Source organism: Parasteatoda tepidariorum, chromosome 4 (genome assembly GCF_043381705.1).
Source record: "Parasteatoda tepidariorum isolate YZ-2023 chromosome 4, CAS_Ptep_4.0, whole genome shotgun sequence".
NCBI classification, from domain to species: domain Eukaryota; kingdom Metazoa; phylum Arthropoda; class Arachnida; order Araneae; family Theridiidae; genus Parasteatoda; species Parasteatoda tepidariorum.
This window is the reverse complement of record NC_092207.1, coordinates 55,334,075-55,356,788: the sequence shown is the minus strand read 5'-3', so window position 1 is coordinate 55,356,788 and position 22,714 is coordinate 55,334,075. Positions and strand designations below refer to the sequence as shown.

At 30.4% G+C, this 22,714-nt stretch overlaps 1 protein-coding gene across 1 annotated transcript in view; it reads left to right on the top strand.

Moving 5' to 3' along the window:
- Nucleotides 1-22,714, top strand: part of LOC107449005 (E3 ubiquitin-protein ligase-like protein poe) — a 52,135-nt gene that overhangs the window by 6,624 nt on the left and 22,797 nt on the right. The window contains exons 12-30 of the mRNA XM_043052964.2: nucleotides 1,561-1,652; nucleotides 2,847-3,072; nucleotides 3,914-3,995; nucleotides 4,097-4,175; nucleotides 4,854-4,944; nucleotides 5,239-5,360; nucleotides 7,584-7,696; nucleotides 7,783-7,878; nucleotides 8,581-8,714; nucleotides 9,261-10,028; nucleotides 11,657-11,896; nucleotides 11,976-12,005; nucleotides 12,097-12,267; nucleotides 14,168-14,350; nucleotides 14,462-14,530; nucleotides 14,776-14,865; nucleotides 14,938-15,030; nucleotides 15,112-15,399; nucleotides 16,591-21,807. Of these exons, the coding sequence (XP_042908898.2) occupies nucleotides 1,561-1,652; nucleotides 2,847-3,072; nucleotides 3,914-3,995; nucleotides 4,097-4,175; nucleotides 4,854-4,944; nucleotides 5,239-5,360; nucleotides 7,584-7,696; nucleotides 7,783-7,878; nucleotides 8,581-8,714; nucleotides 9,261-10,028; nucleotides 11,657-11,896; nucleotides 11,976-12,005; nucleotides 12,097-12,267; nucleotides 14,168-14,350; nucleotides 14,462-14,530; nucleotides 14,776-14,865; nucleotides 14,938-15,030; nucleotides 15,112-15,399; nucleotides 16,591-21,807 (8,184 nt within the window). The remainder of the gene's footprint in view (nucleotides 1-1,560; nucleotides 1,653-2,846; nucleotides 3,073-3,913; nucleotides 3,996-4,096; nucleotides 4,176-4,853; nucleotides 4,945-5,238; nucleotides 5,361-7,583; nucleotides 7,697-7,782; nucleotides 7,879-8,580; nucleotides 8,715-9,260; nucleotides 10,029-11,656; nucleotides 11,897-11,975; nucleotides 12,006-12,096; nucleotides 12,268-14,167; nucleotides 14,351-14,461; nucleotides 14,531-14,775; nucleotides 14,866-14,937; nucleotides 15,031-15,111; nucleotides 15,400-16,590; nucleotides 21,808-22,714) is intronic.

The following is a 22,714-nucleotide window of genomic DNA, read 5'->3' as shown; positions in this document are numbered from 1 at the left end:
GATTTTCATTGACATTTTTATTATCACACAGCGATTTTTATTAGACTTAAAAATGCAGTATAATTGGAAAACTGAGATGTTCCGCTTCAAAAATTTCGTTTGAGAATTAAGATCCAATTTAATTTTTTCTGTTTTGCTTTTATATATAATCTTTTGTTTTGTAATGTGGCATTTTTAAAAACGTTTTTGACAGATTATATTTCTTTTAACGTTTTATGTTCACTTTTTTGGGGGGAAATGTTATTTTTAGCATTAAAGTAAGCTTAAGAATTAAGAGAATCTTTTTGTTTAAAAAGAACTGTTGCTATTCGGCCAATTTTTTTAACCCAATATTCGGTAATTGACCAAATCACTATTCGTTATATAATATAATTTTTCCCTAATATAATTCACCCTAATATATCTCACCCTAATATAATATAATTCACCCTAATATAATTTTTTTGTTAATTTCAATTCATCAAATTTCTTTAATAATGGTGAATATTTGAGTTGCGATTCTTTGATATGAGGATAAAATAGTAAGTTTTGCAATCTTGGGCTACATGGTAGTGTTTTGCACAAACTTTGTTTCCAACAGTCCACGTATGCTTATTAATTCAGTTATGACTTTGTTTATCATTCAAATAAAGTACAGTAGAGCGCCGATTATCCGAACCCTTATTATCCGAACGTCCAATCATCCGAACTATGTCTGATTTTTTTTTTTAAAGTTTAGAATATTTTTTAGCTTATCAACAATTTTTCTAACTTTCTGAACCAGTAGATCTTTCGGATGAAAGGATGCCAGGTTGTGCAGCAGAAGAAATCGAAGACTGATGTTGAGACACTGAAAACTGCCGGGAATTTCATATGATAATGAAATTTTTGCTGAAATTTTGAATGAAAATCGGAACTCTACAGACGAAGAGGAAGACGTAGGTGATCAAGTTCAAGATAGTGGACCTTCTCATATAGAAGCATGCAATTCATTAGATATTGCAGTGAATTTGCTAGAACGCCAAAATTATGTTGATCCAAGTTCAGTTGATTTATTTAAAAACAAGGAGGGATATGGCTGCTCAAAAAGAACATCTTCTTTGAAACAAAAGTCTGCTGGATTTCTTTTGCAATGGAAAATAAAGAAAAATGTGGTTATATCAGTAATTGACAAAAAAATTTAAAAAGCTGAAATTTGATTAAAAAAATCAAAATGAAAAAAAAGTTTAAAAACAATACTTAAAAATATTTTTTTAAGGAGCTATTTTAGACCACAGAGCTATTTTAGCCCCTGCCAGTCCTAAACCTGGAAAAAGTGTGAAGGGAAGGTAGTGCATAAATAATTATTATTTAAACTAGATTTTAAGCAACTTTCCAATTATCCGAACCACGTTCAGTCCCGAGCAATTCGGATAATCGGCGCTCTGAAAAAACTGTGTGAAAAACTTCCATGAAAAACTGTTAATTATAATTAATCTTGCTCGAATGTTTTTGACGAATATTACTCATTCCTGAAGTAAATATGGTTTCTTCTTAAAGTCTTTTTATGATTAAGTCATATTTTTCTTTTTTTTTAATCAGAGTGAAGGGGCTAATACTGAAGCAAAAGAACTTGCTGAAGAAATGCTTCCCATAATCTTGCAGTCTATAGAAATTTTATCTTCATGTATCAGGTATGTATTTTATGTTTTTCTACTTAAAGTATTACAAATACACCTAATATTTTAAATCATTTTTTTTTAAAACTTGGGTAAGCATAGTAGAATGTTTATCTAGCACTTACTAAAACTATCAGATAAAATTCTATAACTCATTTGTGAACTTATTTTCCCCACAAAGCAGGGGTTCAGATATTCTTCTTTTATGTAATTATAAATCTTTTTTACATAAAATAGTTTAATTTTTGTCTTAAATCTTTTGTGCATATTTTCTCTTTTTTTTCCCTTTTTTAAAATTTTTGCTTGCTTCTTTAAACTGATAAATAAATTACTAATGTGCAAGATAAGATGATTTTGGTCAATGGAAAATATGTTTGTATATTGTTAAATATGAGCTAATTTTAAACTTTGAAGTGTGTACTTTGTTATTTTTTCCAATTTAATAATGTTTTTTATTTTATTTTCTTTCTTTTTTTATCTTTGAAAGCTTCTGGAGGCTTTTAAATTTGTGGTTTTTAAGTGGAATTTTTGATTAAGTACTATTATGTACTTGGGATGTTACCATTAACGTAACATGCATTTCGGATATTTACCATTATATTATATTGCACTTAAGAGACTTAAAATTATATTATTTTTATGTTCTTAGAATATTTATCTTTATTTGCATGTGCTACATAAATTTTAAATTTCTCAGGGATGATTGCGCTCCGGAAAAAATCCGGATTTCCGGATGTTCCGCTAACCGCGATCCGAAACTTTCTGGAAATCCTAAGTCCAAAAGTTTCAAGAAGTCTTCGATCACATTTATATATAAAAGTTCTTGTATATTTTATTTAAAAATATTAGAACTGAAATTTATATTTGGCATCTCTTTCATTTGTAAATATTTTTTCTGGTAGAATAATAAATGTGATTAGAGATGAAAGTAAACTTATACATAATTATTCCTTTAAATTATGCTGCATATAATTCATTTAGAATATCATGTTTTGAAAATTTCAATGATTTAAATTTATAAAGATATTAATTTTTTAAATGATTTTACTCAAGAAATTTTCAGAATTTTTGAGTTAGGCCCCTGAGTATATAGTTGAATTGTGTGGGTAGCTATGAAGTGTTGCAAAGTATTATAAAAAAAATGTTTCTCATCTTAAACTATCTCTGGTATATTTTTATATTAAATATCTATTTATTTTCATTGAATAGATGGAATTTACTTCATCAGTTTGCAGAAATGTCGACTAATGCTGCACAGTCTACACCCCCTCTAAATGAGAAAACATTACAAGCTTATAATATTGTGCTCAGGATGGCATCTAGTGGTGTTTCTAAAGTTTCAACGTTCACCTCTGCTATTGCAGACTTTTTGCCCCCCTTACTGAGAAGTGTTTTGGGACATTGGAATGCCTACACAATAACTACAACTGCTTGGGTAAGAATTTGAAAGATTTGGTAAATGAAGCTTCATTTATTCGCCCACGAAAATTCAAATTGATCTTTGTTTGTGGTTAAAATGATTTAAATTGCAATTGAATTAGGAATAGTAAATTTGAAATGATTAAAATTAAATTTGTGTTTATTAAGATAGTCAATATTTGCAATTAGAATGTATAATGTATTGCTTGAAAAATTACTTATATTTGTAGATTATTTAATTTTTTAACTTGCACTTTTTTTTTAATAAATGGTTTTTAATGATATATATACTGCAATGCAATTTAAATAGTCTACCAAGAAGGTAAAAGTGATGAAAAAAACATTCCAATTAAAGATACTGAACTCGGCAAATTAAAAGTTTGTTTTTCTCAAAAACCTTGTTCATTAAGATTCAAATTTTTTTAATTAAATTTCTTTAGTATAAATACATTTATTGCCTAAGGTCATACATTAAATTGCTTTTTTAGCATTAATTATAACATTAATAAATAATAAAAATAAATAATTACATAACAATTGATTAATAAAATTATATTTAGTTGAGAAAAAAAATTCGCTGCATCCCCATGCAGCTAGAGATCTTGAGTATCTGAGTTGTAAGCTACTGAGAGAGAATACTTATATCTCCAACGACACGTCACATGAAAGTTGAAGTTATTTTTGAAGGATGTGAGCTAGACTCGACTGCCCCACTGTCTTAAAAAAAAAGTTAATGGAAATAAAACATTGGTCCTAATGGAAACTATATGAATATATGTGTTAATTAAGATAAAGCTTCAAACAGTTTTTCAATTTTATCAAACTCATGTTAAAAGTGGATAATTTTGCTTTTTCAGAGGAATGATTTCGCAAATGACATAATTCCCTCTGAAAGTTATATCATTTCCATTCAGCAAGCTCATATAAATTGTCTTTCAAGTAAGCCCACTTAGTTTTAATTTTTAAAATAATTTATATTTTTATGTAAAATATTGTCTACTGTACTATTTTATTAAATTTTTACTATTTCATTTATTTAGGTCAACCAAAGTTTTCAACAAGTCCCAATTTAAAAAGAGTTTTACATACTCTTGTTAGATTTGCTGGGGATTTAATAATGTAAGTTCATAATTTAATTTTCTTACATTTATTAATGAATATAAGAACCCTGGAAAAACCTATATTGTTTGGATATAAATTGTTATATTTTTACACTTTGTTTTGTACATTCATATTATTTTACTCAAACACATGTAAATATTTTTAAAAAAATATTTTGTTCCTGGAATTCCATTAGAAATGTATGCCTCTGTTTATATTTTATTTCAAAATGAAAATAAGCAAATTTTAGATTGACATAAAGTAATTCTAAATGCATTTAAGTTTTATCAATTATTATTGGTTATTTAACCATTAAAGATATAATGAAAAAAAAAGAAGAAAACAAATGGTACAAGAAATCCTGTTAGAAACAGAGTTGTTGGCAATTGCTCCTTCGCCTTTATGCTTTTTTGGCTCCAGATTACTATTTATTAGTCCAACATGAACCTAATAGTGAATATTAAATACACTATCCTCTAAAAGTGCTATTAGATTATGGCATCTATAAACAGAAAAACAAAATAGTTCAGGGAACAGCTCAAATGTGCCTGTAATTGATTAATAAATGTAAAATAAGTAAATAAAAAGTCTTGGAGTTTAAGAAAATAGATATTCCTAATAAATAATAACTCTTATTAAAAAAAACAGTATGCTTTAAGTTTCATTATTTTCTATAAAGTGTAAATTTATATGCAGATGGTGTCCAGAAAATAATAGCTCAAAAGAAATGATTCGTGTGATGTTACCATTACTCCTTGATGCCACAACCGAATCTTTAGGAGATTATGTGAGTATTGATGGCTCATTTATGCCATGCTATATTTTGAAATATATTCTTTTAATTAAAGGAAAGTTTCTAAAGATATACTTTATATAAACTTTATTTTACTTTATTCATCTTTTGTGCTATTAAATTGTACCTTTCATATTAGTCTAGCAATTCTAGAACTTTTTGTTGTTTAAGATTGTTGCAAATTTTATTCAGATTATTAGTACAATGAGCAAATATAACTAAATACTTATTCAAAGTGATATGAACATGAGTACAATGTGCTCATTTGATCCTAAATTTTCATTACAGACAACACTAGCTCTGGAAAGATTGATTGGTGCCCCAGATAGTGATGAATATCTATCTTACAATTATTTAGAAGTTTTAACTCAAAGTTATTATCTGCTTATTAATCATTCAAATAAGGAAAGGTAAGTTTGTATTGTAAGACTCCTCATTGCAAAAACAGTCATTCCATGTTATTAGATAGGAAAATAGTGTATAGGAGAGAAGCATTTTCCCAATGTTGCTCATTTGTTAAACGGCCTGAGGGTTTAAAATAAAGTGGTTGGCCATATACTTAAAGAACATTTTAAATGGTATATAAACTATCAAAAAGGATTAAATTTTACTCTTAAAGTTAGGAATTTGAATGGGTTTTTGATCTAAGCCAGGGATTTCCAACTTACATGAGGCCGGGGGCCACAATTAAAAATGCAAATCAAATGGGGGGCCGCAACTTTATCAAAATTTCATGTAGGACACTTTTATGTTTGAAGGAACATTACATATTACAGTCAGATTTTACCAAGTTGTACAAAACAAAAGTATTGAATTACAAATAAAGATAAAAAGTAGATTTTAAAAATATTTAATTGCATATTAAAAAATTCAAGCTACAATAACTTTAATGTGTACCCATGTATTGAACAATTAATGTGCAACAGATATCTAATTGCTAAGATATAAAACTTTAAAAAGGTTAGTATTAAAACTTACATAGTAGTACACAAAATGTTCAATGACAAAATTGAGGTTTGTCTGCTGCAACCACCAGAGAATAGATATTTACATTTAAAATTTACAAATGTGTGTGTAAATATTTTCGTCCTAAATCAGTGGTTTCAAAAAGTTAAATCGGAGAATTTCTTCGAGAAAATTTCTGATACACGCATGCTAAATTATATTCACAAAATACGAAAAAACTGAAAGAGCAACAGACACGATTATTTTTGTATTTGAATAAATATTTTCTTGGATGCAAAACCTGAGAAATATTTTTTTGCACCGTTGGTATGATAAATTTCACCGAGACAAAGAAATTAGGTTTTCATTAACGAGAAAAGTATTTTACGAAAATTTTCCGCAAAAATTGACAACTAATATATTTTAGTTTGTGGGCCACAAAAAAGGCTTCGCAGGCCGGATGCGGCCCCCGGGCCGCCAGTTGGAAACCACTGATCTAAGCTGAAGAATACCAGCAAGATGTTTCCCATTGGGACTTACTAGTTACTCTTTGGCGGGCTACACACTATTGAGGTAAGCAATAAGTAAGAGACATGCGAGAGGCAGACTCCCATATTTTAGCATTACCATGCGCACATCGCCTCTTCACATCCTAAGGCAAAACTATCGGCCTCTTCAGTGTGTGGTCTTAGTGTGTGTCATAAATAGCATCAGCATAAAAAAATGAGAAAGTTTGTGTCATTCATCTTTACTGCTTGTACCTGAATCCTTTCACGGAATTTATCAGTTAAATTTATTCTTGTATTAATTTTATTTTTAAAACGTTTCTTATTGTCTACTTCAATAACAAAGAGAATTTTGCAATTACTTTATGCTCATGAATTAGACAAAACTGGAAAATTCTAAAATTTATGTCATCCATTTAAAAAATTTGCATTTAATATAATCAATTTATAGAATAGCCGAATAATTTTTTTGAAATTGTTTGTGGCCTTATAAGTGCATGTATGTATTAAATGCTATTTAATTCTCTTTCTAATGTTATTTAATTGTACTGATTTTAATGCTATTGGATATTCTGATCATTTCAGTTTATAAGTTGTGAAAAAGCTACAAACTTAATTTTTAAAATTCCTTTATTTAAGTTTAATAGCATAGCAAGAATACTATAACTTAAATGTTAGTTTGTCTTTAATCTGTTAAGTATTACTACTTATGAAATTCTATGATGTTATACCAAATAATCATGCTCTTGAGTTGTAAATTTTTTAAAAAATGTTTTTTGTCACATTATTATCTAGTTATATGTCAGTAAAAATAATTTAAGTCATATAATGTGGGGGAAAATCATTTGTTTTAACTGCTTTAAGGTCATATCATCTTTTTGAAAATGAAAGTGTTCCCTCTTCCAAAGAAGTATCTTTGGGTAAGTTTACTGATAGCGAGAAACTCTGATTCTACGGCGCTGGATTATGTGACCAAGCCTACATTATTTTTAATGTTTTATCGTTTAAAACTAATTTCTGTTCTATTTCTACTCTAAAAAGTTTTTTGTTTTCAGTTTTAAATTTAGTTTCATCAAGTGTATGTACAGTCTATTTTAAATAACTGACAAAAGAAATTTTGTTTGTTTCTACTTAAATTAAATCTTATTTTTGCATGCTAAATTTTAACATTTCATTTTTTAGTGATGTTGATGAAAGAATTTTGCATGAATGCCTTAAATTCATGGAAGGTTTATTGGATAAAACAGCTGGTAAAAAAGCAATGGAATCTTTCTTTACTGAAGATAGTGATAATGGTAATGGATATTTATGCTTTTTCATCGTAGTAAATGTTTTTTAAATCAATTTTCAAGTTTGTTATTTATTTATTTTTTCTTTTTAGATATGGTGAATATACTTCTATCTGCAGCCAATAGCAACTTGAGCTCAGTTTATGGAACCAGAGTTCTGAAGTTTTTCAGCAAGTTGTTTCAACAAAGTAAATAAACATTTCTTTGATTTATAATTTCTTTTCTTAAATCTTTAATATAATGCCTGCAGATTTTTGAATTGCAAGTACAGTAATTTAAAAATACAATATAAAGTACGGGTCTTCGATCAACTTTATTTGCATTCTACCGAAAATCACCTAGTTTAGTTTAGTTGAAATTAAATCAAAATGTCTTTGTTTTGAAGCAGAGTTAAGTTGTAATGTTTACAAATATATTAATGTCATATATGCTTTTAGAGCTAATACAGGCTTTTTGAAATTTTAATTTACTAAGCAGTAGATTTTCATGGAAAAATAATTTGATAGGCTCATATTAAAATAATTCTATGTATAATATCTTATATTTTCTATGAAATGTGCACTATAATTCAATTTAAAGTTTTGCACAAATTCAATATGAACTAATATTATTCTGAAATAATTTGTATACATCATGATTTTTTTTCAATTATATAAATACATATTTTAAATTATACTTTTCCACAGAAACTTAGCCTGAATTAAAATTATTCATAAAAATAGATTTTCAATAAACTAGTTTTTGAATTGGGAATTGTTGGATGGGTCCCAGTCTTCTTGAAATTTAACACCATTTTAGCTTCTCAATGAATGTATATATCGTTAGAATACAATTCTGTCTTATATAATATTTATAATTTATTATGTCTTTAATAATAATTTTAATTTCAGAAGAAAAAAATCCTGGTGATAAAACATTGGAGAAGCTATGTAACTCTCTCTGTAAAATGAGTAAATTAGGAAAAGTTGATAGTGCAACTCTGCAGCAGTGGCTTAGTAAAGTGATTTTTGGAGCTCCTAGCCAGGTATTATTCATTAATTATTATTTATCAATGAATGATTATTTATTATCTTGTCTCCATTATTTCTACAGTTTGTTGTATTCAATGAATTCTACTTTCATTAAGTCTTTTGATCTGCTATGTTTTAAAATATGATTATTATTATATACTTTACCTGGTATTGTATGCAATACATGAGGCATTCTGTAGAATAACATGCCTTCGAGGGAAAAAAAAGTTCTGATAAGGTTACTTTTTTAAAAAATTTTAATTCCTCAAAAATTAGTAAAATATTGCCTTAAAGGAGGCTGGTCATGTACATTGCTAGAATTGTGAGAAACATTGGTATTCTAAATTATTTAGCATTCTTTGTTTATTGTTTATCATGCTGAAAAAAAAGTTATTCCAAATAATAAATCCAGAGTCCTGTTTTGGCACTGTACTATGTATTGGCTTTTTTTTTTACAGTATTAACTTTTAAAGTAATGTTGATTTAATTTTTTTTTTAATTAAAGCATTTCATATTAAAAAATTTGCATTGATATTTCTTTTCCTATTTTTTTCTTTTAGCAAGTAGAAGAGGGCAGTACTGTTCAAGAAAACAGGCTACTTTTACAAAGTCTAACATCATATATTGTCAAACAAAATAGTGCTGTTGGAGAAAAAGTTGCCAACACTTTCTTGTCTGCAATGATTCCAATGGGCTCACAAATCTTGTCTCCAGCTTCAGAGGGTATTGGATTTTCAGAATTAATGGTTATCATGGCCATATTATCTGGAGCTGGCTCTGGTACAGGGCATGTACAGCTCTTCAAAGCTGCTCCAACTTGGCTTGAATTATGTAAAAAGTACTTGGCACAAAAGGATGTTTTAGAAAAATTGGAACAGAATGTTTCTGGAGGAAAACACCAAATAATGATGGAATCATGTTGTTATTTGCTGTCTTACATGGCTGACATTGTTGGAGCATTACGAAATCAGAGTGATAAGGTCACTGGCATTAGCAGAACAGGAACTGCATCACCTCCTTGCGATGGTGAACTGCATCATCCAGAAATCGATTCAGACTGGGCTGAAGATATTGGTCCTGATGATGAGGAATCGGGAGGAGAAGACTCTGATGAAGATTCTTTATGTAACAAATTATGTACATTTACAATAACTCAAAAGGAATTTATGAATCAACATTGGTACCATTGTCATACATGCAAGATGATTGATGGCGTTGGAGTTTGCACAATATGTGCTAAAGTGTGCCACAAGGACCATGATGTGACTTATGCAAAATTTGGATCGTTCTTCTGCGACTGTGGTGCTAAAGAAGATGGTAGTTGCCAGGTATAATTTTTTCAATAAATATTTGAACAGATGTAATAATTTTTAGTTTTTTATTTTGCAATATTTTCTGAATATCAAGACATTTTGTTATAATTTTATAGACTTCTTAGTTTCATTGTAGACAGAACAGTTTTTTTTTTACTCATTAATGAAGTTAAATGTAACTTATTGCTTAAAAAATAAAATTGCATTTCTTTCAAATAAAATTATTTTTTAAAACAGGATAATCTCATTTAAATTATACAATGATGTATGTTAATTTCCTTTTGTGAGCTTTCAAGAATATAAATTTATTATTTTGTTACAGTTTTTATTGTTTTGAAACTAATGGTAAGAATTCATGGATAAGTATGGAATAAAGGAATATTGATTTTTAAATTTTCTTTTCTTAAATTCTACATCTGAATCTTTTGCATGTCTAAAAAAATCTTTTTAGTTAAAGATACTATAACAATGCTTAAATATACAAGACTATATATAAATGCAACTTTAATTAAAAATATTTATTGATATATTTTCTAACTCAGTAAAGCCAATAATATTGATTCTATTTGCATAAATTTATGAAACTGATTTGCTGATTGCCTGCACCCGATGGTGGCAAAAAAAAATTCTTGCCTACCTCTTTTGGCGCATTTTTATTAGCACCGCTGTCAACAAGTATGCCTAAAACGGAATCAAATATTGCAGTCCTATTATATACTAATTTAGTTCACTTGTATTAATCATTTTTTTAATAATACAAAACATGCATTTTATAAATAAAATAATGGTGGATCTATATTAAATGTTATCACCCAGATAACATTTTTGTTGCCAGTCTGTTGCAAGCTTAAAAAAAAAAAAAAATAGCAGTATGTACACACAAAACTATTATTTAACAATGCTAAACAGGCATATCATAAAAAAAGATGTAATAATAAATGCATTAAAGTTACTCACTTATAAGATATGTATCATAATTTTTTTCCTTCAAAATAACAAAAACTCATCTTTAATCATTATTTTAGCACATGCAAGAAAAAAAAATTGACTCCACAGATATATTACATCCTTTGACATAGAACAAAACTTCTCAGTGTATTATGCAATAAAGTAAACATTCCAGGGCTCTATTCAAAACAAATCACAACGCCTCTAACTAAAAATGGCCAGCCCAGAATGATAATCTCTCACCCAAATGACATGTACGTCCATCTCTTCAAAATTAATTTGAACATTTTAAATTTATCTGGACAGTGTTTCTAGTAGTGGATTCCAGGCAAATTTGTTCCAGACAACCGCACTTAAACTTATAGTGGGTGAAAATTGACAACTAATCAAAGCAATTGGACAATTCTTAAACATTAAAAAAACGTCAATGTAGTGAATTTCAGGCAAATTTATACAGTATGACGTCAAAATCTTTGCTTCTTCCACTCTCTTGATCATTACATCACACTTATTTGATCAAACACACTTATTTTCTATTCAGGAATACAATCCAAGCCACACATTGGTAGTTATCACGGATGTTGGTGTGGGGAAAAAATCGTGAAAAACGAGTATAGACGCATAACAAATCAGTAACAAATAAATTTTTGTACAATTTCTTATTTCTCTAAATTTATGTATATCAAATTTCACAGGCCCTTGTCAAACGCAGTCCTAAAGTGACTGCAGAGAGCGGAAGCTCTGCACAATCTGCACCTGGATTTTCTTTTGGAACTGACTCTATATTGCCAAGCTCATTACGCAGACGACCTTCCTCACCTACTAATGCCAACTCGGGTACTTCCACTGGTGATCCTTCTCGCAGTTCTGGAGAAGGCAAAAAGAGTGGTGATGATACACAGAAGCACAGACAAAATCTTGTAAAGCAATTGGAGGTAGTATAGCTTTCTTATATCTGATGTTATAGTGATGTAGTGTTAGTTAAATGTTTCAATAATATATCTCATTATTTAGGCCTCCCGAGAAACACTTCTGAATTACTTGGTAAGAATGATTCAAAAAATCTTTTTTTTAATGTATTCTAGGACAATTTAAACTTTAGTTGGATTTGTTATGTGTATTCTTATCTTTTTAGTTCTCTACCAATATCTCGGCCACAGTTTTGGAACTTCTGCAATATTTGATGCCAGCTATAAGTCAATCCTGTCAACGAAATTCACCTATAGGAAGTTCAATTAGAGCACAAAATGCATTATTAGAGCTTCATTCTCAAGACAAAGTTTTTGAACAGTCAGATCAGTTAATGGTATGTGCATATTATCATTACTGCACTGTTATTTGATTATTTATTTACACTTGAAAAAGAATTTCTCTTTTCTGTTTTATTTTACTTTTTACACTTTTGTTTCAATGTCTTCTCTTTTTCCTACAGACATTATTAAGCCATTACTCCAGATATTTAAATGTTTATCTCAGCTCATTTAAGAGTAATCATAATATTTTAAAGTAGAAAAGTGAAACATTCTTTTCTCAGCCTGTTGGTTGTCTGGGGTTATGGAGGTTTCACAATTTCATGACCAATAGCATGATAGTGGCAATGTGTTCAGTGCTGTATGCAAGCCCCCTTTATTTCCCAAACAAGCTGGTGCCCATTGACTTGAAGCTGAGTGGTCTTCAAGCTGCCACTTAGGATCAAATTTCAATGCTTCGCAATTACAACTCAGTGCTGTCACTGCTGAGTTTTTGGGGCTCAATAATTTAAAATATTAAGGATAGCAAGTCCAATTTAGTTGTTACTAAGACTAAAAATGTTTCAACCCTTAAACCTTTAAAGTGTAACAACTTTTGTTTTAAAATTATTTGTGTTGATATATTAAACTGTCAACCTAATTTAAAATTAGATTGACACATCAGAATGTATTGATAAGTGTTAGGTTTGTAGTTCTTTTGTAACTGTTTATCTCCAATTGAACAGATTGTACAGGAATTTAATCATCTAAATCATAGGTTCCCAACATTTTTTGGCCCCCTTCCTGCAAAAGTTTTTTTAACACTTCCATGAAAAAAAAATAATAATAATGAACGTTTATTAAACTATTTAAATAAAACTTTATTTTTTATTTAATATTTATATGTACTATTTCCTGTATTTTTGATTCAGTAAATTTTTGAAAATTTCTATTGATCAATAATTTTATGTTTGTAAATTTTTTAACAATTTTTTTTATGAAAGTAGTCATAGCATAAAAAAAATGGCTAAAAACTTTTCCCTAGAGCATAAAATTACTTCTTAATGAAGTATTTTTAAAATCCCTAACTATTATAACAAAAAGCAATAGTATAAATTTTGAAAAACGAAAAAAAAAAAGTTATTTCAAACTTCCCAGTGCAAAATTTTTTTTTTTATTGTAGAGGAGCGAGCAAAGTTTAACTTGCACCATCTAATTGGCTTAGAACCTTTTTTTTCCCTATTAATAAATCGCTGAATTACTAACTACTTAATGATCATAACAGCTAATTTATGCAGAGTTAACCATGGTTTTTTTATGCAAAATAAAATTATTAATTTTGAAGTATACTTCTATTTAAAAGTTTTTCTTACGTATGTTATTTTTACATACCTTCTAGAAAGTCCCAACTGCCCACTAGGAATGTAGTAAATAGTAATTTAGCTGAATACTGACTATTCGGCTTCAAAAATCGATGAACTTACTGATTTATTTTCAAAGAAATATTTGTCTTTAACAGTTTGAGATGAAAAAAAATCAAAATGTCTCAACAAAAATTTTTGAGGAGTGAAAAAAACTCATATTTGATGTGGGAAATATGCATCTAAATGGGTTTTGGCGAGTTCTGATTGGAGAACTATTCCCAATTAAGGCCTTCAAGTAAAAACATTACACTCTGAAACATATGAGTAACATTTACAAACCATTTTGCAATTTTCCATAGTGCCTCCTATTTCAGCTGATAATAGGAAGTTTACTGTTTTTATATTTAAAGTGTGTCATGTCTGTGAATTGTCTATCCTAATTTCTCAAGGGCTTACATTAAATATTTCTTGCAGAAAAGGTGTGCTAATTTTTAATATACTTTTTTTTTGTGTTTAACTGTTTAGTTTATAGAAATTTATTTTGAATTATTGATATCTTATTCTCATCACTGTGTTCATTTAAGCTTTCTTTTTTACTATTTACTTATTTAAGGTGCCAACTCTTGGCTCACAAGAAGGAGCTTTTGAGAATGTTAGGATGAATTATTCAGGGGAACAAGGACAGACTATCCGACAGCTTATCAGCAGTCATATGATTAGAAGGGTTGCTATGTGTTGTTTAGCCTCACCTCAGGGAAAACGACAGCACCTTGCTGTTAGTCATGAGAAAGGAAAGGTATGTTTCTCATTTTACTTTTTCTTAAATCTCCCACTCCAGAGTGCAATTTTTCTCTCATTTCGTAACTAATTCTTTTGAATTTTTTATTGTATGGCATTTCTTTCATAGATCACACTTCTTCAGCTGTCAGCCCTACTAAAACAAGCTGATTCAAGTAAACGGAAGCTGACTTTAACTGTAAGCGAAATACTTTATTCAACATAAATTTTTGTTGTACCAATGCATTTTTGAGTTCTTCAAGTAGATAAAAAAAAAACCTTTTTGACCTTATTTTTTTTCTTTAAAGAAATTATAATGTATTTATGTTTTTAATCCATGTAAATTTCAAACTAAACTCTTTTTAAACTTAAGTATTAAATCAAGATCTTACTTTGTTCTTACCATATTTGTTTACTAATTTCTGAAAATATCTCCAATTTCAGCGTTTGGCATCAGCGCCTGTTCCATTTGTTGTTCTGTCAATAACTGGCAACCCATACAATGAAGATTTTCTAGCTGTTTGTGGATTAAAAGTAAGTATTAATATTTTTTTTTCTGGAGGGAGTTAATTTTATTTTGATTCTTATTGCATAAATCTCTTACAGGATTGCCACATTCTCACATTTAGTGGCACTGGCTCTGTATCTGATCATTTAGTTTTGCATCCTCAACTAGAATCAGGCAACTATATCATTAAGGTACATACTTTTTTGCAATTGAATTCTTGATTATATTCAAATAATAAAACTTTGATCTAAAAATAACAAAAATTATTTCAGGCTATGTGGTTACCTGGCTCACAAACTGAATTGGCTCTTGTAACAGCAGATATGGTGAAAATTTATGATTTGTCCCAAGATGCTCTCAGTCCTCAATTTTTCTTTCTTCTTCCCAGTGAAAAAATAAGAGATTGCTGCTTTATTTTTTCGGACGACGGACAGCGGCATTTGATTCTTATGTCATCAGCTGGTCATATTTATTATCAGCCAATGGTTGAAGAGAGTTGTGCCAAGCATGGACCATTTTATGTCACAAATATTTTAGAAACCAAGCATCCTGAATTAAAGGTTGGCTTTTTAATTTTACATTTATATTTAGCAATAAAATTATGATACAATTACAGAGTTAACTTTTTTTTGAAAAAACAAAACATATGTACAATATAACTTAAAACACAGGCGATAAATAACTGAAAATGTCTGTTTGTAACATTTAGGACATTTGGAAAATAATTTCATGAAAACATATTTTTTATAGGCTTAAGTTATATTACTATTTAAGCTATTTTTACACTCACATCTCTATCATATATTTCAATATATGATTATCTTCTTCAAACTTTCAAAAGTAGGAGTCAACTTTTACTCTTAATGCATAATGGAAATTAGTTGATTGTTACACATTGCATTGAAAATAAGGAACATTGTGTGAAAATAGAGTAAACAAGCATTCTTTTTAAACATTACTTCTAAATTGTGCATAATTTTTTTGGTTTAAGAAAAATTTCTTTGAAGTATTACTATAAAATTGTCATTTATAACTTGTGCTACAATGTTTCTGTACACAAAAGTAAATAGAAATAACTTCTAAGCAGACATTCATGCTAAGCACGTTTTTCTTGTTATTATGTTATTCTTGTTGCCAATTGTGCATACAAGCAACCCTTTGCAGTTAAATTTTTTCTGTGCAATGGATTACTTCAAGAACTCATCAGCTATTTTGAAATATATTTTTCCTTAAATTTTTTGCCGTTATTCAAGTGGCTCCGATTTTTATTTAAAGACTGTTTTTATTTTATTATTATTATTTTAGCTGTCTTTCATTCTATTTTCTTTTCACAATGTTTTTTCTACCCACTCTCTCTCTCTACCTGGAAACAAACTAATTGACGAGTTTTCAAATCTATTTTTGCATATTTAATTTCAAAAATTTTATCTCTCTAGTTTTATTATTTTCCTTTTATATTTCAGAAATTTTAGTTTCAAATCTTATTTTTACATATTTAATTTTAAAAAAATTTATGACTACGAGACTCCCATGATTACGAGATATTCTTTGTTATAGAACTTTATTTTTATTTAATCCTGTATAAATTGTTCTATGAGAATTAATGTTGACCATAAGAAACTTTTTCTTTGAAAAAAAATAAATGCAGGGCTTTAAATTTTTTTATTAAATTGTATTAAATGGTTTCTCATAAATTTATTTAATTCATTATTTCTTTATTATACAATGCCATTTACTGATATATTTTTCAGGATTCAAATGGAATGGTTGGTGGTGGTGGAGTTTCTATTTATTACTCTCACACTCTTCAGCTGCTATTCTTCAGTTATGCTCAAGGAAAAAGCTTTATTGCACCTTTATCAAGAATATCATCACAGCTTTCTCAAATGTTCCTGATCCAAATGAAAAATAACAGTGCTAATGGCAATAACAGCGGTAATAGCAGTAAACCAACACCTCAACCTCTTTGTCAATGGTCTGAAGTTGCTAATCATCCTGGTTTGATATTAGCTCAAATTCAAGCATCAAACAACCCTGTGATTTTAATGGTAAAACCTGATACTGTGCTAGTTCAGGAAATTAAGTTCTTAACTGCTAAGTCCAAAATTACTGACATGGTTGCGATCAGGCATGTCATTACATGTGGAGAACTAAGAACAACTTTGATCCTATTGTGTGAGGATGGTAGCCTTCGTATTTACATGGCAAATCAAGATCAGACAAATTACTGGTTAACACCCGCCTTTCAGCCTGTGTCTAATACCAGCAATAAACCTTCAAAGAAAAAGAAAGCTGCTAAAAGTGGTAGACCAGTTGGAAGTGTTTCTTTCCCTGTTGATTTCTTTGAACATTGTACAGCAATGAATGATATAGAGTTTGGTGGAAATGATGTTTTACAAGTTTACAATACACAACAAATTAAGCATAGATTAAATACAACTGGTTTGTATATTGCTAGCACTAAACCTGCTGGATTTACTATTGAGGTGAACAATGCAGATAACTCAATGGTAATGGTAGGTTGCAGAGTTTTAGTTGGTAATCAGGATGTTCAAAGAGCTCCATCTTATATTGAAATTTTTGGACGAAGTGTTCAAGTTAATCTCAGCAGAAATCGATGGTATGATTTCCCATTTTCTAGAGAGGAATCTCTCACTGCTGATAAAAAAATTACAATATTTTTCGGTGCTAGTGCTGATCCATCAGGTGTTACTATGGTTGATTCTATTAAAATATTTGGCAAAACGAAAGAAACTTTTGGATGGCCAGAAGATAATGATGATTTCCCTTCTCAACCAGCATCAGGCACTGCAGGAGGAACAGGAACTGAATCTGGTGTAGAAGGAGTGGATGGTGTGACTGCAACTCCATTACCTCTTACTTCTCTAGACAGATTAGTAAGCAGCAGCTTAGAATTATTAGATGGCTGCTTTTCTTCAGGGCTAAATATTGAAGAAAAATCTGGACTAAAAAGTTCAGCAATTGATTTAGCTACCACAATGTTAACCCTACCAATGCCTTCACTAGTCCATGAACATGTAAAAACTCTTCTAGCTACTCTGCATAGCAATCGTAATTCTTATTGCTCTCACAAAGATGATGCTTTATTAAGCTATGTTGTGCAGTGCTTGAATGCAAGTCAAGAAGGGAAACCTACCGATGAGTTAGATGGGGAAGCTCTTTATCGTTTAATTGCTATTACAAGAAGTGTTGCTGTAGCTAGACCTTCTAATTTAGTTCGTTTTGCTGAAACTAATGATAGCATTTCTACTCTTGAATCATCATCAATAGATTTAGATCATGGGTCAAAATTAAATCAAAGCAATGAAGAAACTAGTACAACATCTCAATTTGAAAAACAGCAATCTGGCAACCTTGAAAGTCCTCAAAAAACTGATATATCTGGATCTGCTCATTTCATGATACAGCTGACTGATGCATTTTGGCATCTGCATGCTATGCAACCTAGTAATCCAGCAATTGCACCAGTATCATTTAGAGGACTTGTTCATGTTGAGGCTACAGTTCATGCTCTTGTTGAAGTTATCCATGCTTTCACTGCATGTGATCTTGAACATGTTTCGCTTGCAACAAAACTGTATGTAAAATTGCTCCTTTGTGAAGATACTCTTGTCAGTTTTGCAGCTAAACAAGCTCTAATTCGTGTATTAAGACCTAGAGTACGCCGAAGAAAAGTTTTTATTCCATCTCCACCACGCTGTAGCACTCCTGGTGAAGTTCATGAAACAGAACCAAATGAGTCTAGAAGTCATCCACAACCTCAAGCTCCATCTCAGTCAATACCTAGCTCATCAAACCAAGCTCAGGCTCAAGTTCCTCAGCAACCGGATATCCATGATTTCCAACAAGAATTAGAGCAGTTTGAAATAGTTGATGGTTTAGACCCCTTAGTTCTTTTACCTCCAGACGGAGCAGGAGGTGGTGTTCCCGCTCTTGAAGCATTGATTGGACAAGGTGGTTTTCCAATGCTAGATATACCTCCAGATGATGATGATGAAACAATGGTTGAACTTGCCATAGCTTTAAGCCTCCAAGACCAACCTGAAGATCAGCCTGGTGGTTTAAATCTGCAGGCATTATCTCTTGCTGCTCAAGGATCCCATCATGCATCATCTATTGAAGGTGGACATTATTCTGACACTACAGCATCTGCTGGAGCTAGTGATGATGAAGGAAGCACTGCAGCCACCGACGGGTCAACGCTGCGCACATCTCCTGCTGAACAAGGAGGCAGTGCTGGGTCTGAAAGTGGCGGCAGTGGAGTAGAATCAATTATGGGTGAACATAATGTTAGTGGACGTAGCAGTGCTTATGGAGATAATGTCCCCGAAAGTATTACTACTGGGGCTCGATCTGAAACCAGTTCTGTAGGGTTACCAAGTTCGACTATGCCACAAGGCGAAGAAGGGCTCGAAATGGACACTGACGTTGATACCAGCTTCCGTTTACATACTTTACGTTTGATTCTGTTAGAAAAAATGCTGCAGTACTTTCCTCAACTCTCAGAAGTTGGAGGAGTCAGAGCTATACCTTTTATGCAAGTAATTTTGATGTTAACATCAGATCTTGTTGGAGATGAAGAAAAAGATTGTGCTGCTTTGGCCAAACTCTTACCAGCTCTCATTTCTGCTCTTGACATGAATAATAAAGATATTTCTAAAATATCTGAAAGAACATCTGCTAGAGAAGTTAATTTAATTGTTATGAGATTACTTAGTATTATGATGTCCAGACTTAAAGGCTCATTAAAGTTGGCTGGAGAATCATCTACATTTTGTAGTAGTGCTACAGCTTTAGCCTTGGTTTCAGCTAATGCCATTGATTATTGCTTGCAAGTATTAAAAGTTTTATTAGATTATTGGAAAGGTGTGCAAACAGAAGACAAGTCTTCCAGTATCACAGGAAACTTACTAAAATCCCATCCACTTTCTCCTCCTCCTGATATGTCACCTTTTTTCTTAAAGCAGTATGTAAAAGGTCATGCCAATGATGTTTTTGAAGCATATCCTCAATTGTTAACTGAAATGGTATTACGACTTCCTTACCAAATTAAGAAAATTCTCAATTCTATACCTGGATCTCAATCTGTTGTTTTCTCACAGTCTTGGTTCCTTTATTTATGTGAATATATGATGATGCAACAGACTCCCTTTGTACGTCGTCAAGTTAGAAAACTTTTGCTATTTATTTGTGGATCTAAAGATAAATATCGCCAGTTACGTGATTTCCATGCTTTGGAATCTCACATGAAAGATGTGAAACTTATTTGCAATCAAGGGGGATACATTGATTTTGCTCAAAATAATACCCTGCTGAATCTTTCTTATGATTCTTTAATTAACATGATTGAACATTTGAAAGCTTGTAGTGACATTGCTACATCCAGAACCATTAATTGGCAAAAGTTCTGTCGAGAAGATGAAACTATTCTCCCTTTTCTCATTCATGTTAGTTTCTTGCTGGATGAAGGGGTATCCCCTATTATTTTGCAGCTGTTACAGTGTGCATTATGTGGAGCTAAAGCAATGCAGCAACAACAACTACCAAGCAGCTCTTCTCAGGGAGCAACTTCACCATCAAAACAGCGAAAAGAAAAAGAGAAGACTGAAACAGAAGAAACTAGCGATTCATCTAAATGTGACATTGCTCAGTGTGTTGCTCTTGCAGCCCAAGTGAATAAATTTGTTGAAAAAAATCTTCTAAGTAATTTCATCTGTGCATTTCTGCTGGAATCCAATGCTACATCAGTTAGATGGCAAGCTCATGCATTGATATTTCATTTGCATAAAAATTCAAGCCCTTCCCAACAAGAAGTCTTGCTGGATTTAATGTGGAAATTATGGCCTAAATTACCAGCATTTGGCCGACGAGCAGCACAGTTTGTTGATCTTTTAGGATATTTTACTCTCAACATGCCTCAACAAGATAAAGACAAAGAAAAAGAATACATTGAAAAAGGCTTGGATATCTTGCATTTGCAAAATCAGCTTCTAATGAATCATCCCAATTCTAATATCTACAACTCTCTTCAAGGTTTAGTTGAATTTGATGGTTATTATTTAGAAAGTGAACCCTGTCTAGTTTGTAATAATCCTGAAGTGCCCTATACTAATATTAAACTATCTGCTATTAAAGTAGATTCGCGGTTCACCACAACAACTCAGATTGTTAAATTAATAGGAAGTCATACAATTTCAAAAATCACTCTGCGTATTGGAGACTTAAAAAGAAATAAAATGGTTCACACTTTAAACATTTATTACAATAACCGTTCAGTGCAGTCTGTCGTAGAATTAAAAAACAGGCCATCCATTTGGAATAAAGCTAAAAAATGCACTTTGGCTGCTGGGCAAACTGAATTGAAAATAGAATTTCCTCTTCCCATTGTAGCTTGTAATTTGATGATTGAATATGCTGATTTTTATGAAAACATACAAGCCTCATCGGAGACACTCCAATGTCCAAGGTGCAGTGCTTCTGTTCCTGCCAATCCTGGCGTTTGTGCAAATTGTGGTGAAAATGTGTTCCAGTGCCACAAATGCAGAGCAATTAACTATGACGAAAAAGATCCTTTCCTTTGCAACTCTTGTGGTTTCTGTAAGTATGCCAAGTTTGACTACACTATTACGGCCAAACCTTGTTGTGCTGTTGATCCGATCGAGAGTGAAGAAGATCGCAAGAAAGCTATAAGCACAATAAATAGCTTATTGGAAAAAGCTGATAGAGTATATAAACAGTTAATTGCAAACAAACCAGCGCTAGAGTTACTTTTATTACGAATATATGAACATGCTGTAATTGAAAAACCTCCTGATGAAAATTCTAGCTCAAGTACTTCAGCATCAGTCTCCTCATCTAATGTTAATCGTGCAATTCAGCAACTTGCTCAACGTTATTGTGCAGATTGTAAAGCTTCATTTGATGAACTTAGCAAGATTGTTCAAAAGGTCTTTAAATTTTTATTTCTTCACTAATTTCATTCATATTTTAAAAACTTTGCATTGAAATTTAAGTGTGATTTTTAAAAATTAATCATTAATTATGTAACTTATTAAGGTATACTCTATATGTTGCAAGTTATTTCAACATTCTGATATATAATATTTTATATCAATAGTAGAAGTAAAAATACATCCACAAAAAATTCAATAGGGTGCTTTTACTAGTAGAGAAACCCACAAATAATGTAGGTTTCCACATCCATTTCCCTTAGTTCTGGAAGAAGAAGAAAAGTGTTAAAAATAATGGTCACTCAAATTATTAATTGATTACCGAAATTAACATTTTATATTCATAAAAAAACACTTAATAATTGCTAGATTGCATTTGTTGAATATTATACATTGTATAAATATTACTATATTATATTTTTTTTATTTAAATTTAGAACTAAATAGAGAATTTAAAAAAAAAAGTCAAATAAAAAGCGCATTTATATTGATAACCTCCATGTTATGCATAACAAAATCTATTTGTTTTAATTTTAAAGTAAAGTTTCTTTAACTACTATACTAAGTTTGGTTGGTTTAATGCAATCATCATATTAACTTTTCTCTTGATACTCTCAGTTAATGCCTGAAAGATAAAAAAATATTTAAGTTATAAGCATTAAATTGACAAAATATTAGAAATGATAAATTTTTAAAGAGAACATGCCTATCTTAGAGACTGACATTTTATTTCAAATCAGGCTTTCTTTAATATTGTTGTTAAAATCATTTTAACATTCCTTGCTTAGAATGTGTGTTTAGTTTATAGATAGGCAGCTGCTTATCGGTCGCTTATAAAGAGTTGCATAGTCTTTCCTATTGTATGTTTTAACAATAAATTAATTGAGTAAAAATTATCAGATTT